The 17603-nt window shown below is 42.0% G+C and overlaps 2 protein-coding genes across 2 annotated transcripts; both read left to right on the forward strand.

The window, feature by feature from the left end:
* The first annotated feature begins 218 nt into the window (after window positions 1-218).
* On the forward strand, window positions 219-7003 carry LOC142949479 (E3 SUMO-protein ligase CBX4-like). The gene is made up of 5 exons (XM_076091140.1): window positions 219-504; window positions 704-747; window positions 1269-1334; window positions 3368-3434; window positions 4330-7003. The coding sequence occupies exons 1-5, from the start codon at window positions 436-438 to the stop codon at window positions 5788-5790; spliced, it is 1707 nt and encodes a 568-aa protein (XP_075947255.1). The 5' UTR covers window positions 219-435; the 3' UTR covers window positions 5791-7003.
* Window positions 7004-13119: 6116 nt separating this feature from the next.
* Window positions 13120-16364, forward strand: cbx8b (chromobox homolog 8b). Its single transcript, XM_076091141.1, has 5 exons — window positions 13120-13311; window positions 13422-13465; window positions 13787-13852; window positions 13972-14038; window positions 14738-16364. Exons 1-5 carry the CDS (start codon window positions 13243-13245, stop codon window positions 15593-15595), a joined length of 1104 nt encoding a protein of 367 aa, XP_075947256.1. The 5' UTR covers window positions 13120-13242; the 3' UTR covers window positions 15596-16364.
* Window positions 16365-17603: the final 1239 nt, after the last annotated feature.

Raw genomic sequence — 17603 nt, forward strand, 5'->3', positions numbered from 1 at the left:
CATCCCCTTCACTAAATGCCACACACCTTAGTGTTTTCATAGATACATCTGTATTTTCCTACAGTATAACTATTTACATATTATTCATATGCCAACGAAGTTGATTACACTTTTGTTTCCGACAGCACCTGAATGCAGCATGGGAACAACCCCCCGCCCCTATTACCTCCCCCTTGTCTGACGTCACGCCAACGGCTATTTGCATGAAGTGTTTTCTCGCTGCAGCTTCAACTCGCCTGCAGAACGAGTCTCTCCGAGGGCAAAGCGAGGGAAGAGGCGCAGTGAAAATAGGAGGAGGAGGGGGGATCTTGTGCTTCACATCAGATCAGCAGCAGGAAAAAACATCCTGTACGCGAGGATAAGGTGTCGGATAGCAAAAGCAGAGGGTTAAAAAAAACAAAAAAAACAGAAGAGTCGCTACTCTTGTATCGGAAAATGGAGCTGCCCGCCGCGGGAGAGCACGTCTTTGCGGTGGAGAGCATCGAGAAGAAGCGCAGCAGAAAGGTTTGTCACAAGAGCACTGAAGGACATCTTTACACACATGCACATGGAAAGGAGGATCATTACTCATTGGGTTTCCTTCACCCTGTTATTTGTTCTCTTTTTTTCATTAGATCATTTCTAAGGTGACGGTGCAATGCAGAGTGAAATTGTCTATGTAAAGTAACGTTGCGCTAATTATCCCGTTTCTCTCCATTCTCAGGGGAGGTTTGAGTACCTGGTCAAGTGGCGAGGATGGTCTCCAAAGTAAGTCCCTTTGTCAAACATAATACTCATGATGATGATAAAACAACATTCAAAACAGAAGTGTGTGTGAATGTGTGCGAGATTAGGCGCGCACATGGACCGTTGCGCGTTCTTGCTTTGGGCACTCGATGCGTTGGCCTCGATGATGGATGTGGTTTTACAATGTATGCAATCCCCAGTGTGCCAATTAAAGGAAGACATGTCTGTAATTGATCCCCATGTTTAAGAAATGCACATATATCTACAGTTGAGTGGAGGCTGGGCAATTGTTCTCCTCCCCTCCACATACCCGCACATAAAAGTTACTCATGATTTATTACACGTGCATCCACAGGGAGTGCAACTGTCTCAGCATGTTGTTTACACATGGCCATGCCTACAAATATAAGCTATGGGAGGATTTACGAGTCAAGAGTTGTTATGGCGCAAAGATAACATTCTGTCCTCAGCCTGTGTCTGATGTCTGCCACAGTTTGACAGGCCTATGTGTCCTCACTGCTCACTGTCTGCTCTCTGAATAGATACAACACGTGGGAACCAGAGGAAAACATCCTGGACCCAAGACTGCTTGATGCCTTCCAAGACAGGTAAGTTTTGCGTTTGATAAACCGTCCTCACAAGTGGTGAGTTTCCCATTATATATCACACAAACAGGTTTCTTCAAACGCGTCATACATTTCCAGTTCTCCACACAATAGCTGTCTGTTACTCATCCACGTGTTTAAAATAGGAACTCCCTGAATGTTTGCAGTCGGGAACTATGCTGCGTGGTCACTCTATCTGGAGAATCCCATGTGGATAATAAACTTGCTACATAATGTGTCAGTCAATGTTGAGAAATGCAGCACCTGGGGGTTAGGATCAGGATTAACACTAGTGTCATCAGAGGGTCAGGGTAGGGTTAAACTCAGGTCAGGGTTACCAGAGCAAACTGTGACACTGTGTTGCATCTACTTTGTCACCTGATAGTTATTTGAGTGTCAGCAAAAGGTTATCATGCTAAAGTGCTACCTGCTGTCCCACCCTCCAGTCACCACATGCACCTGTCATCTTCCACAGGACATGGCAACCACTTCAATTACACAGTAGACAAATTATTATTGATTATGCAAAAATAATAAACCTACTTTATCAATAGTTCTGTCTGGCTAATTGCTAATTTGTTAAATAGTTTTTATTTTTAGACTTTACACATTTACATCATTATTACTGAAACTTCAGACACCCTGCTGAAATCTTTGAAGACATAAAAAATATTCTGATTGGAAAAACAATGGATGTCTCATATGGGTTGTTGTGTTTTTTTTCACCAAAAAAAGTTAGTTAAAATGATTAAAACTTCTTCTCCTTAATTAAAAAGTCCATATACTATGAATTAGAGAGTATTGTTCAATTCAAAAGTTTAAGAGAGACAAGAGCTCTCCTACTCGGCAGAGGTGATAGCAGAGGAACTTTCTCCCTTTAGCAGATTAATGTGGAAGCAGCATTCAAATGTCAAACTCTACTCCTACATCATTCTGCACAGCGAAGGTCCAACATCCAAGTGAAGTTACAAAAAAGCAGGAAAACACATTTTTTGAGAGAAGGGGGTTAAATTATGATGCACATCTTTTCTTAATCTGCTCATGATAGTGGAAAGGCACAAGGAAATAAAGATTGAAGTGAGCAGCGAACTAAATAGCAGCTAATAAATCAGAGGTGCATGCATGGTCTCAATGTCTAACCAGAGGTACTTCCTGATGTTCTCTATTAGAGGAAAATGTGTCCATGGTCTTCAAAGTGGGCTACCATGGTGAAATTAGCTGCTTGGCTAATTGCTAAATAGTCTGTTGAGTGACTGACCAGACGGCTCCACATGAAGGACAGTGTCATTTAATTTCTTCAATGCCTGGCGTGTTAAAACTGTAACTGGCTTTTCTCTTTGCCTCCCTCACCTTTTTGCTTGCAGCAACCTTTCAGGCTTAGGTCACAAGTTAAAGCAAAACACCAACGTCACTCTGTGTCTGTTTTTGCAATTACCTCTCTCTCTAAAGAGGAGCGAGCATATTGAAACTAATTGCGTGTCTCTCCGGGGAGCCAAATCGTCTGAATGCCAGGCTATGAAAATACACTGAGTTGTCATTGTAATTAGACGTGAGCGAGGAGAGTGGGGGAGGGGACTGACATCACTCCTGTCTGTGGTATTGAGTTACTGCCTTGGAGAGACTTACATGGAGACGGAGTAAAGCTAAGGAAAGTCAGAGAAGGGCTGGTCTTTATCTTCTACTGTAGATACAGACATTACATGAGATAGTATGTGTTTTAATTAAAGTGGAAGGAGCCTCATTTGAATCCACTGTCCCAGTTGAGGACAAGTGTAATGAGATACTGAACATGAAGAAAGGTTAGGATACTGTGAAAAGGTAAATACATAACAATGACATAAAAAAGATGCTCCTTTTAATCTGTGCTGAATGAATTTCACTGTGCACCAGGAAGTGTAACTCCAACCTGTAACACGGGCTCAGTATTTCCTAATTGAGCCTGAGGAGGACACCCGTGACGTTGTGTTGCCATGCAACGGTGACTCATCTCTGCTAGACAGTTTCACTGATTGGCTGCTGCTTTGTCTCTCCCACAGGGAACGCCAAGAGCAGCTGATGGGATATCGCAAGAGAGGACCCAAGCCCAAGCACCTTCTGGTTCAGGTGAGAAAGTAATGATACTCCTGATCATCAATAATGCAATAAATGAATTACAGATTTGCTTAAGATGCATTGTGCACAATTCCCTCTCAGATCCCAGGAAGCAATATAGAAGCATTTTGAATTTCAGATTAAAGGCTGATTTAAAGGGGCCCTCCAGAGATTTAATATTGCACTTCCATAAAGTCACAAAAAAGCAAAGTCCTCCCCCATAATGAGATAACTGATCTTCATGTGTAAAATCAGTGGAGTCCCCGTTTAACTAAGATGAGTTCGAATATTTATTACTTACAATAGATTTGCTTATTATTAGGGACCATTTCCGTGACCAGTGTAGCTAAATGCTCAGTGTGCTGAGTGTACATTTAGCAAATCAATCACAGGTCCAAAAGGCTGGGGGAATCCCTCAGAAGAGTCTTTTTGTTCCTCTCAGGAGGGTGTTGGTGGTAACACATGGGATAAAGTTAATGACGGGACACAAAGCAGCCAGTGACATTCCTCCGAGCTGAGGTCACAGCCACAGGAGACACTTTGAAATGTCACTCTGATGGCCCGGCCGGTGGCTGAAAGAGCTTCACAGTAGCTGTTGGAGAGCTGTGAAAACATGGACGAAGGCCCCTGAAATAAACGGTGTGCCTCAGAAGAGCCCCTCACACATTCCAAGCACTGTTTCTCCAGTGCAACTCATGGGCCCCAATAAACCATGGCTTTTTGTTGTAGCCTGACACAGACACATGTAGATACTGTAGACAGTTCAACCATTAACCGTCAAATGCCCCACTTGAGGGATGCTCGTGTAGAAACACCAGAAATTCTGTAATTCTTCATGTAATACTGATGGAGGTGTATGTGATTTGGGCTTTTTTTGAATAATACAAATTATTGTATGGTTTCACAGGTTCCGTCTTTCGCCAGGAGATCTAGTCTTCTGGCTGGTCTCCATGAGGCGGCCCTGGACGAGGACAGCTGTCAGAAGACCAGCCCCATCCAGATGCTCCTTCCCCAGGGCCAGCAGTACCAGCTGAACAGCAAGAAGCACCACCAGTACCAGCCGCTGTGCAGGGAGCGCGAGGCCGAGCAGCAACAGCCCAACGGCAAGAAGTTCTACTATCAGCTCAACAGCAAGAAGCACCACCACTACCAGCCGGACCTCAAGGACCACGAGGCCATATTTGTTAAACCCAGAGAGTTAAAAGCGCCAGAGCTGGCTAACAAGGGTTATAACCTTCCCCCAGTGCTGCAGCAAAAGTGGATCCGGGACAAGGACTCCGGCTGCCTGACCAAAGTCAAGGATATCACCATGGAGCTGAAGAAGCTTCCAGCGGACCTCAATGGCCACAAAGAGCCGGAGAGGGTGAAACCCAAAGAGGATGCTCTACCGCAGTCTAATGGTGTCAGCAACGGCAAGCTAAAGATCGTGAAGAACAAAAACAAGAACGGGCGGATCGTTATTGTCATGAGCAAGTACATGGAAAACGGAATGAAAGCAGCTAAAATTAAAAATGGTGATTCTGAAACCGCTGGAAAGCCACCGCAAGGAACTGACGACAGCACGGAGAACCATCTTGAGAAGATGAAACTCGTCAAGAAGCTCGGCCTCATGAATGGATTTGCTAAAAACCCCAAAGACAAACCAACAGTTCCCAGTTCTGGATTTAACGGACGTTGCTCCAAAGAAAAGGAACTGTCCCCCAAAACGGAGCCAACTGTGATGGAACGGGATAAACATGTCGAGGTCAGGGGTCAGGGGCAGCTTTCAGCAGATCAGCCTTTACAATTGACAACCAAGCCTAATCTGCTCTCCCTGCCTTTGGATAGGGGAGTTCCCTCCACACTGGACAAAAGAGGAAGCCAAGGTGGATTTCAAGGACTGAAGCGACACCTCTCTGACATCGACAGTGAGGTTCATGGGAGTAGTAAGAAGTTTTTGAGCTCCAGGAGTATAAGCGCTCCTAACACGGTGTCTTCGCCCTCCCAAAGCATCAGCAGAGACCAAAATGGACACCAGAGTCACATTGGACTGCAGGACTGTGGGTATGCAGACCAAGAGGAACCTATCGACCTGAGCATTGTCAGGCCAAATGCAGCCCGGCCTGGAACACACACACAACCTCAGACTGTAAGACAAGCTGAAGCGCACACACAAGCTCAAACACAAACGGACGCACAGACAGAAACTCAGAGTGAAACTGAAATCCATAAAGAGGAGGAGAATATTAGCTCATTGTCTGTTTCTAACCACGAAAAGACAAAAGAAGAGACATTTCCCTCTTTCCAGCCTTTCCTTGGGAATATAGTGATCACAGACATTACTACAAACTGCCTCACAGTCACATTTAAGGAATACATCACAGTGTAACTGAACTGGGTACAAACTGGGCAACTGTATAAATGTACATTAGATATATTTGTATTTTCGGATGCTTGAATGTACAAATGGACCCTTGATGTTGCTTTCATTTTGTATCGTTCAGATTTTAAAAAAGAAAGCTCCTTTATTGCATTATTTGCATATTTCTTCTTATACATCTCTGTTGTTATTACTGGAGATGCAGTATCTACATTTTGCTATTTCAAACTTAGTTAAAAAAGCCAAATTAGGTCAAATAAATGTCTGAACTTTGAGATGCACTTAACACTTGTAAATACTCTTCACTTTTCTATGGATGTCATGTCATTATACACTCAACTGTCTGCATCTCAGAAAATGTTTAACAAATGTGGGCTATATGGAGAATTTTGTAAGGCAGAAAAATTATATTGAAACATGGTAAATTACACTGTGTGCGTGTGTGGGTGTGAACAGATGGACAGATTTAAACAAGGATGCATGCTGTTTGGACAGATTATGCTATTAAGCATGCTTAAACAAGCAGATAAAGAAAAAAGGAGCGCCTTTCTGTCAATAAATGTGATTTGTGTTGTTGAAAGGGAAAATGGGATGTTTTTAAATGAAAGATTATTAATGGTTAATGTTTGATATATGCTCCTTTTAAAGTGTTTTTTGAGTCATGCATCTCGAGATCTGATACTGAGCACAAGTCACTTCCATTAAGACAGCAGACATACAACCCTGGGACTCTTATTTATGTTTTGTAGCAGTGCAGTTACAAGAAATGCCTTTTTTTTGGTATTGAATCATATCAGTCACAAATCTGTGTTAACGCTGCCAGTGGAGCTGTGTAATCCAATAGATTAGTACCACCAGCTGGGTGCTCTATGATTCTGTTTTTCATGTTTCCGTTCTCTGCCTCCCTGACACGTCCTGTAAGCGACACCGTTATGAATGGGATTGAATGGACTTGTCCTGGTGTCATATTTTAGTAACTTTTGCATCATCGCGTTAATGTGAAAGCACACATCCTTTTAATATTCAGATCTGTTCCCTTGTGTCACACATGCCCCCTCTCCCGTTTTCAAAATCCCTTCCAGCACTATGTGATCTGAGGTGCATTGAACTGCTCTGAGAACCATGATCAGATGCACTTTTGATGTTTTGTGTGCAGACTAAAAAAAAAAAAAAAAAGGCTTCCTATGATACATTTTGCAATAATAAAATTGTTTGCAAATGATGTATGGACTTGTGTGCAATGTTTCTTTTAAGATTTACATAATCTTGTCCAGGCTCATGGCTGGTATCCTACATCACATGTTACCTTGGCCTCCCACAGGGAATCAAGATTTAAAAAAGAAAGGGTGGCTGCTAAAACGCTCTTACATGGCCATCCTTACCTCAGAAGTTGCTAAATCTGTACGTGGCTCTATTTGTGGCCATGTGTGTGGAGGCTGCAGGCCGTGAGGATTATTACAGGGAGCGTTTATTTTCAGATGGGCTGCATGAACCAGCTATGTGCCCTGCGTGCATAATGTCACAGGTCAGTCCTGGTTTACTGATCCATAAGGAGAGCAATGCCTTTTCATTCATTTCAAACACTCAACACATTCAAGCGACTGAAGAGGCAGGTTTGCTGTTTAATAAACATAACTGATAGTGTTGTAAAATGAAGATAACAGGTGTGTGTTCCCAACCGTTAAATGTGTTCTATACTCAGAGAAAAACTTAATTGGATAATAATTGTTATTAATTAATGTTCATTAAACTAGATAGCAACAAAGATCTATACTGTGAGCTGCAACGCTTTATGGTTTAACCAACACTTCTATGCCCTTGAAGAGGATTTTAGTAGTTTAAAGCTCATCATTTTGACTTGAACAACTGTTTATGTCAGATGTGACCTGAATAAATCCTCCTAACATGCTGAGTGAAAGCAGGAGGCGACTGGTTTCTGTGCTTGACCACCAACAGGTTCAGCTGAAATGGCTCCACACACATAACGCAGGATGTTATTTCCACGGTTTCCCGTTTCAGCCATTCGCATAATGAGGCTGACAGTTGCTGTTCCTCGGAATAACTGGAGGGCGCTTTAAAGGAAGGATGTGCAGAGGAGCTCCGTCCTCTCTTGGTTCGCAAACCTCCCGAAACATCGGTCCTGTTTGCGAGCATTTGAACGCAGCCTCTGCCTTTTTGTCTCGTTTGTTAGGGTACAAATGTTCGATGTTTGCCTTTTCCGACGCTGTGAACACATGACTCGACGAGCGAAATGACAGACGGCAGCTTCCGACCATTTCCTGGGCTGCAGCCCGCCAATAAAACTGCTTTCTGTGCGTGTTAACGCGAGCGACGACAGAGAAAATGGCTGTCCTCCCTCTCTGCTCCATCCAGTTTCTTCTCCATCGTGTCTGTCCGAAACGCCTCGCAGCTGCTGCAGCTGACAAATAATTGCAAAAATGTTTCTGCTGAGTGACTAAAGCGGTGAATTCCCCCCGAAGGATGCACGATGGAATTACGTATCACGCGGCTTGTTTGCTCATGTACAGGCCAAAAAAAAACTGCAACGCTCCAACCAGGTTTCACGTTATCCGTTAAATGAAACAAGAACTGTGTAAAAATGGTGTAATAACGTGTTGTTGGTGAGTCACCCTCTGGTTCCTCTTATCTGCCAGCTCATGCTGAATGTGTGCATGCGTGAGTTAGGCCTGAAAATACTCTCTGACGGACCGATGAACACAAACGTAGTTAGTGTGCTGTTGTTTTTCTCAGAATCACTGATCTATTCAGGGGATCCTTTTTGATAGAAACACGAACATTGTGTTAATTATGAACCAAATATGTTTTCCACAGATAATCTTTTAAGTGTAGGCCTACAGGCGTATTTTCCACATAAAGTGCATGCAATGCAGATTAAAACATTTCTGAATCCAGCCACAACAGTTTGATAAATCTTTCCTTTACTTATGGTAAATATGCGTATTGCTTCAATGCAGTTGTCAGGAACTAAACACCAAACAGCCTTTAGGCCTATTTGTGCTTAGCAATGACTACTGATACAGCTGACAAATATAGCAAATTGTGAACTCAACTGTTTAACCATGAGCTATAACTCCATTATTTTGTGAAAATGAATTGATTTTTATAAAAGTTTTTAAATAAAACTCAACTCAGGATGTTTGTCATAAAAAAACACATTTAGTTCCACTATCAGAATGACACAAAATATTAATCTCAAACTGGTTGCTGAGCTATCTATTCACAATGTCTCAACTCTTTGCAATGGCCGGTACAACGCCTGCATTTGCCTCTGTGATTTCAGCCTCATGAGCAACTCCGTGGTAAATTGTTGCAGAGGCAAACAGCGCACGTGCACTCACTCACAATGCTTGATTTAACCTGCTGGAATAACCCAGCTGGATCCAGTTTAGTGACACAAACAATGACTAGATCCAGATCATCCAGCAGTAACTGATGCATTAGCGCTGACCTCTGTCTCTTGTGCATGATTCAACAAGAGTAAGGACACAGGTGGTTTAACACAGGCCTGTGCGCGCTGCCGTGGTTAAAATATTGCCCAGTCACCGATCAGTGTTTTACTGTGTAGTTCATGGGATTAGATGTGTTCGTGGCACGCGGACAAAATTAGCCAGTAGCTGGTGAGGCGTTAACACGTAGGCCTATACCCCTCACACCACACCGCCTACGTGCTGGGTTTTTTTGGAATAGGATTTCTAGCCTCCATGAAAATCGATTTTCCTTTATGCCAAGGGGGATTCAGCGAAGGAAACACCTATACATAAGGCTGGATATGCAATATTACCTGTTCGTATGATACGAGAGCCTGCATCACCTTTCTATAGTTGCTTATGACTTGTATCGATCAGGGTCCGGCAGGGACGTTTGCTCAAGAAAGACGCATAAACAGGAATGAATTGACTGTCGCACCTGCGATAATCATCCCACCTCTCACCCTCTCTCTCTGTGTGTTTCTTTATTCATATGACTGCATGATCCATATTGTGTGTGTGTGTGTGTGTGTGTGGCCGGGCTTTCCCGTTTTGTGCGCACACGAGGAACCAGCGTCTTGCCCGGATACAAGCCAACCAATAGTGTTTAAACGGCGGCAGCACTGCTGCACTGCAGGCGCGCCGAGACCAATCGCATCCAGAGTCTGAGGTGCGCCCATCTTCCCTTTCTGTGTACACTGTGTTTGTTTGCGAATTGCAAAAAATACGACAGGAACGACAGAAAGAGGAGTGGAATCATAAAGTACATCTTCAAATCATAATTAGACAATCGTCGTCCTCTGAAATGCATTCATTCCAAATGCAATGGTGTATTGATGCTTTAAAGATTCCGATATAGCATTTACCACCACGTTACAATTTCACAGTAGTGCTTTATAAAATGTGGATATCTTCTAAAAATCTATTGTTTGGTAAAATGTCTTTAGATGGATTTACTCTCCCTCTCTGTGGTCTTTCTGCAGAGGCTTTAGCTATTGAGTGAAGTAGTCTGGTTTATTTGGCAAATGTGCGCATGCATGAAACAGATCAGCAAAGAATGTGACAAGTGGAGACTCAATGTTCTTGTGAATATGATTTATCTGCGTTAGGCCGTCGCTTTGCTGTCTGCCAATGACTGGATTTTGTGTCAGAGCCTGCATACGTTTAGTTTGAACTGATCTACCTTGAGTGGAAACAAATGAGAAGGAACATGTTTTTTAGTAACATATGTAGCAACAGTGTGATCGCATAGACTTAAGATAATTAAATTCACCGTGGCCTATTTGTGTACTTTGCAGACACAGTAATTAATTAATAATTTGCACCTAAGGGACTTATAACGACAATTCTGATGAACACAAAATGTTAGTGGTCATTATAATAAATGATTGACCCTTCATCATCCCACAGCGTGTATTATGGTCTTTAAATAGCGATTATTGTCTTGATGTCTGATGTTGATATATATGGCCTATATTAGATGAGGGCTCATGGGATAATGCAAGTCTATAAATTCTTTAAATTAAGCCGTTTGCCCGAGTCATTCCGTCGTTTGTTCTTGTCTTGAAACCACAAACAATAATCATTGCCTCTACTTTGATCATTCATTGATATGAAACATGTCATTGGCTCCTTTTTAAATGCATGTTAGCATATTTGATCATCATAATTTATTAAGATGTTAGATTTAGAAGCTTTATTGTTACTGTGGGCTTAAGTGTCTGACTGCCTATAACAATAATGTTGAGGTGTCTAATTAAGAAAGTCAATATTCTTCACACAATAACGCCATTTAAATAGACAGGTTTTTAAATATTTTAAATATTAAATTAGATTGTTCAATGCATTCTTTTAAATCAACGATACACTGATAAGGCTTTGCACGGGTGTCTGGCATGTTTTTACTTAATTTTTTTGAAGTGGAAAGGCCTGTTTTATTTTCTATCGAAATCGTTATTGGACATGAGCGTCAATTCAAACCTATTTCAACCTAATCTGCCAATCGCTTTAGTCCGGGAGACTTGCTCAATTAAAGTAGCATGCTTTGTTAATATAATCTAATATATATATATATCGTAGTTTATTAGTCCTTTTCGAGAATGATGACTAAATAATATACTCAGTTATTATCGGTTCATCGTTCCGGGCTGCATGGAGAACTCGCATTTTAAGACTTGATTGTTTGTTCATCCATTTTCGCTCTGAGTTGTTCTGTTTATTTTACTGTTTAGTTAATGAATGAATAATCATTATACTTTTAAGGTTTGACAAAGATATAGGCTGTAGGCTTTCCTATTTTATAAAACTGTTAGTTCTGTTGACCAGCTATCATAATTATTATTATTATTTGTTATTATTAGTATTTGTTATTATTATTATTATTATTATTTATTAGTATTCAGGTTAGGTACTTTATTCGTATCAATTACAATAAATTATTTTATTTGGCATTGCCTATTGTCTACCTTTGTTGAGCCTTTGCTATTTTAATTTGTATATATTTTTGTCTTTATTATATTTATCTAGAGCATAAAAATGTACCTTTCGGCCTGTCGGTTGTAGACTGAGCCAAACGGTGATCTGGTTCATCATACATTTCCAAGTCATTGCCACTCTCTTTTTTCACTCTTTTTTTATTTGTTTGTTTGTTTTTTAAAGTCACGATTAGGAATGGGAAATAGGATTTATTTATTGATATTATTACGTCAACGTTTTAAAAAGAATGTAGGACACTAAAATGTTTCCTTCTCTGGTGTTTACTTTTAATTTTGTGTGGCTCTGTTATTGCGTTGGCTGGCGCATTAAAAAAGGCCCAATGAAAGCCTGTACAGGTTTTGATGGACTTTGGTTGAGTAATCTCACTGCCAGAAAAAATCCCATACAGACATAAAATCTGTTAATGGTTTATAAATATACCAGAAGCAGACCACAACCCGATGTTTTATTGAAAAGATCAATCAGGCGGTGACTACAGAGAGGGAGCTATAGGTAACGTTGGTCAGACCTGAAGTGCAGATACATATGAAAAGCTTTCCTGGCCGGCATGTAGTAACAGCCGAGTTTAGACTACAATCTAGAAATCCCATAGACTGTCATTTTACCCGATTTAAGATTTGTTTTATAAATGACCACTCAAAGAACCTCTCTGTTTATGACAGGTCTTTGATTTAAAACAACACAATTCCATAAGTAGGCCTGTATGCAACATATTTGCTACATATGCCCTAAAACGTTGCGTTCAAAGTCAACACTAAAGATGTGGCAAGATGAAATAGTATGAATAAGAAATAGCCTGTAATTTCACCTAACGGGAGCAGTGCATTGATCCTCTGTGCTTAGCAAACGAAATGAACGCGGTCACTTCACTTGCAACGAGTTCACACGGACGAGTAGGCTACAGCGTGTGTGCTGAATAGCACTAATACGCTGATAATAACGTATGCCAAGCACGTTTACTGCATTATCTGATGGATACTTTGCTGGCTGTACTTAACAAATATGAGGGATTGTCTCCGTATCTCTCGCCGTCGCATAAATCAAACGACATTGCTATTTCCTGGTTTATCTATTCGATTGTCGCGTGCATATAACTAAACTGCATTTTATACCACGTGCATTATTTTTGAATATCTCATATAAATTGCGCGAAATGATTCACTCGCCGCGCGGGTAAAAAAAAGTCACCACCACCCCTCCCACCCCTAAAGAATTTACTCGGGCTCACGCTCCTCCCCTCACTTAGCAACCCGAGCACGTAGCAACGGCTGCACCAATGGGCGTTCTTCTCGAGGTTCCACCGACTACGGTTCCTTAGCAACGCAGTAAAAAAAAAAAAATTGCGCTGACGTCCATTCTGTCGGGGAGTATTATGGTCTGTCGGGAATTCAGAGTGGCTGGGACCGGAGAAAAATATATCTGCTGTGCTAACTGTTAGCTGTTCACCGAGCTAACGGTAGGTAGCACTGGAGTAAACATGGAGCTGTCTGCCGTCGGGGAGAGGGTGTTCGCGGCAGAGTCGATCATCAAACGGAGGATAAGGAAGGTACGAGAGAGATGGAACGGGCCCCTTTTCTCCGTCAACACCGCACTGTATTAGTACTGTTGCCCTGCAAGCTAATGAAGTATTTTCTGTTTGTTTCTGATGGCATGCAGGGTCGGATTGAATACCTTGTGAAATGGAAGGGCTGGTCTCCCAAGTAAGTCCTGCTACACTGTGTGTGTGTGTGTGTTGCGTGTTTTCAGCCCGCGTTGGTGGTGGTGGTGTGTCTGCACTGTCTCGACTGTGGCTGTCGTTAGCCAGGCAAAGCTAGCGAAACAGATTAAAACCGAGGAGTAACGTTCGCGTATCGCACGATGGAGATTGTAGCTTGCAGGCTAACGATACGGCTGTCCCCAACAGTGTGTGTGTGCGCGTGTGTGTGTGTGTGTGTGTGTGTGTGTGTGTGCGCGCGCTAGTGTGTGTGTGTGTCAGCGCCCGCTTCCTCAGTTTCCTCTAACGCTAATGTTTTAATTCACAGATACAGCACTTGGGAACCAGAGGACAATATTTTGGACTCCCGCCTGTTTGCCGCTTTTGAGCAGAGGTGACGTTAATATGCTTTTATGTGCAGAGCCAATAAATAAATATATATGCATGGTGTCCTCGCGGTGCACTTTGCCCCGTGACACTCAACGTGGGTGTCTGTCACTATGTTCTTCACAGGGAGCGTGAAAGAGAGCTGTATGGGCCCAAAAAGAGAGGACCAAAACCCAAGACATTTCTGCTCAAGGTAAAGTTAGCAGCGTTGTTTCATGTCTGTGTGTGTGTGTTTTTTTTAATGCATTGCATGCTCACTCCCAATAACGTCAAATCCGCACTCATATGTTATATCACAACACAGTCTATATAATGTGTATTCTGGTTTCGTACCTTTTTACTTGAAGCTTTTGCAAATTCATTTCGGACTCATTGTATTTCACCTTAATGCGCAAGCCTCATTAATTATGCTAATTAGGCATGTTCAGTGTATGTAGCGTGTGTATTAGCCAGTGAGGAACTGTTGACATGCTAACAGTTTCAGCCATTCCTGTTTGCAAGCTCTTGTTGAAGCGTCTTGCTCTAGGTCCTTAATCTTTATGTAAAATCCGCCTGCACCAGCCACTATAGCTGTCATTAAATTAAGATGCATAAATGTTTGGGCAGTAATTTAAACACTCAACATGTGTTTTTAGAGAAGATATTTTGATATGTTACAGTAGGAAGAGCACAGGTGTGAATAATAAAATGAATGATGGCTGAATACCATTTAGCTGCTCAGGTTTCAGGGTCCTGGCATGCTGCCTGGTCACGCTGTCCTAACCAGTCAAAATAACTGCCATGAAAAAGGCCTGTGAAGTCAACTAAGAAATAAAAAGCCCGAAAAAGAATAGACAGTTATTTGTATAATTTTGAATAATAATTTCCCTCTCATTTTCTTACCTTTCAATAGGCTCAGGCTAAAGCCAATTCCTATGAGTTCAGAGGCGACGTAGTCCGAGGGATGCACATCACCTATCCGACCCCAGAGCCGGTTGTGACCCCCAGGGCCAGAGAGGGTCTGAGAGCCGTTGTTCCCACCATCTTCCCACCCAGCACTGTCAACCGCGGCGAAAGCGTACGGGTCCGACCCCCAGAACTGAGCACCCGTGAGTACCAGCAGCCTTCCCTTCAGCAAACTAGTCCAGACGGGCTCATCCACATACCCAAAAAAAGAGGCCCAAAGCCTAAGCCCCGCTTCAAGGACGGCAGCTGCAGCCCCGCGGTCTTTGAACACCACAAGAGGAGAGCAGAGGAGCAGGTGAGCTACAGCCCTCACAAACTGGCTAAGCTCCAGGGGGGTGAAGAGATGAGTGTGATCAAAGTGACCCACAGACATCCAGAGATCCATGGTCATAAACACCACCATCACCACCACCACCATCATCACCACACGCACAACCGGGGACTCTCCGGGGCAAGCTCCTACAAGCAGCTCTACTCAGACCGCAGCCTGATTCCACACAGGACAGACATGGACACACACAGGACTAAGGACAGCTCCACCTACCTGGCACCTGTACACGTCAAGCACCAGTCCAAAATGAACCAGAGCCCGAGTCGCCCTGCGGAGCTTCCACAGATGGAAAAGCCTTACTTCTTGGACAGGCCGTCTCCGACCAGGCTCGACGTAGACTTGGACGAAGTGACGTGGAGGCCCTCCGTCGGCAACGTGGAAAAGGTCTTGGTGACGGACGTGACCACCAACTTCCTGACCGTCACCATCAAGGAGAGCAGCACTTCTAAAGGCTTCTTCAAAGACAAAAGATGATTGCTTGACTCATTTCCTCTTGCCAGGCTTTGCTTGCATCTGAGTCATTCTGAAGCTTATAGGACATAGTGTGATTATTAAGCAAAGCGGTTTTTGTATTTAGTGTATAAAAGCAGATGACGTAATGTGCATATGTGTATATATTAATAAGTTGGACATGTTCTGTTTAATGTATGGACCAAATCAAATTTGGTCCATTTCACATCTTGCATTGGTTGAAACATGAACAAGTTGCATGTTTCTTTTGCAGCAGTCAGCTACTTTCTGTACAGAGCGTGTGAATTTTACTATTTTACAATTTTAACTAACTAGAATGTATTTTTTTCACTCTTATATCTATTCCAGTCTGAGCTCATTTATGAGAAGTGAGGCGACGTTTAGATTAATAAATTCAAACCGTGGATTGATTATTTCTCTACAATTTGAACCGATTAGACTGAATATAACACGTTCAATTAAATGGGATCGATATTTAATAATGTACTCAAGCACTTTGAATTCAAAAGTATTAAAAAATCATCTGTTTGTGTTGCATTCAAAGACCGAGTCTGTAATGTCTCTAACATTTGTAATTGTAAGATGAAGTAATCAATTTAACACGGACACTCTACGAGTTTTCCCAAGGTGTGTATAACAACATGTTTCCATTAACTATATTTTACATTTTCATAGAAAACGTTCATAAAGCTTTAATGTAAGACGATAATCACAGAGTTGGTGTCAATTTGCTTTTTAGACGCTTTCCAATAAATCCTTTGAATTTTCTCAATTCCAGTGTGTTTTAATGAGAGCTTTTATTTCAGCGCCGTCGGACTCGACATTGTTTTACTGTTCTTTAAAGGCAATGGAAATAATGGGTTTTATCAAAACATGTTAAGCAATAGGCCTTTAGGTCCACCGTCTATCGTGAGGGTTACTTTCTTATTCTTTACATAGATTTGAATGGGCTCAATTTCTGTTCTAGCTATAAGACATTGGGAGATCAATGAAAAAATATGTTATTTTAAATTCTTACAAGCGAAATAAAGCGTCTCTAGTGCGATGACTACAGCACAAGTTAAAGGCCTTTTATAAATACAAGCCTGCTGCAGCGGGCCTACGTTCATTTCGGAGTATAGTTAGTTTAGCAGAGCATTTGGGTATTCTCTCTTTTACACCAGCAGTCCATAAACCCGCAGACTTGCTGTGAATATTTCATTTATGGAGGCCGACGCGCAAGTCAGCTTTCTTTAGGCCACTCTAGTTCAGTCGTTTGAATAAATGACAAAAATGCAGCTATTTATTCTCATAGGCATCAACTGCTATATCCTGTTCTTTATTCCGAGATGTATTCAATTTCTATAATTTTAGAATAAGCGGCACATTTATTTGTTTAATATATAAAGGGACGCTATATAGCATCAACCAATGTCATACCGCAGCATATAGCCTAAGCAGATGGGCTTTTAAAATATTCAGAGTACTTTTAAATATAATATTTTTCTTCTGGGCTACAGGCCTGAATGTGCAGCTGGATGGACCTACTTTTTACTGCTCTTTCCAGGCGCGACATTAGGTTTCCCTTTCTGTGTCTCGTGTCCGGTACAGAATACCTTACAACACTTTCACGGGACACCTGAACGCTGAACGAGGCCGTCTTTTGTTGTTCCGAAATAATAGAAACGGAACAAACTGTTTCCTGTGCTTGAACCCTTTTCATTACCTGATCCTGGTCTCTTCCAAAGGGTCTCTTTATCGAAATGTGATACTGAACCAAAGTAAGAGGCACAACATTTTGTTCTTGCTTATCTGATTGTTGACTAAACGCATAACGTCATAAGCTCCTCCATTGGATGCGTTAAACCGCTAAAAATAGGAGCTATAGCCCATAGAGGGGAAACAGCCCATCACACCTCCCCCTCTTCTTACATAATAATAATTATCATCATCATCATCATCATCATCATCATCATCATCATCGTCATCATCAACATCATCTTAATAACACGACCACTGTTGTATAGGCGCA

The sequence above is a fragment of the Anarhichas minor genome, unplaced genomic scaffold (genome assembly GCF_050575085.1).
Source record: "Anarhichas minor isolate MPS153535 unplaced genomic scaffold, ASM5057508v1 ptg000014l, whole genome shotgun sequence".
Taxonomy (NCBI): domain Eukaryota; kingdom Metazoa; phylum Chordata; class Actinopteri; order Perciformes; family Anarhichadidae; genus Anarhichas; species Anarhichas minor.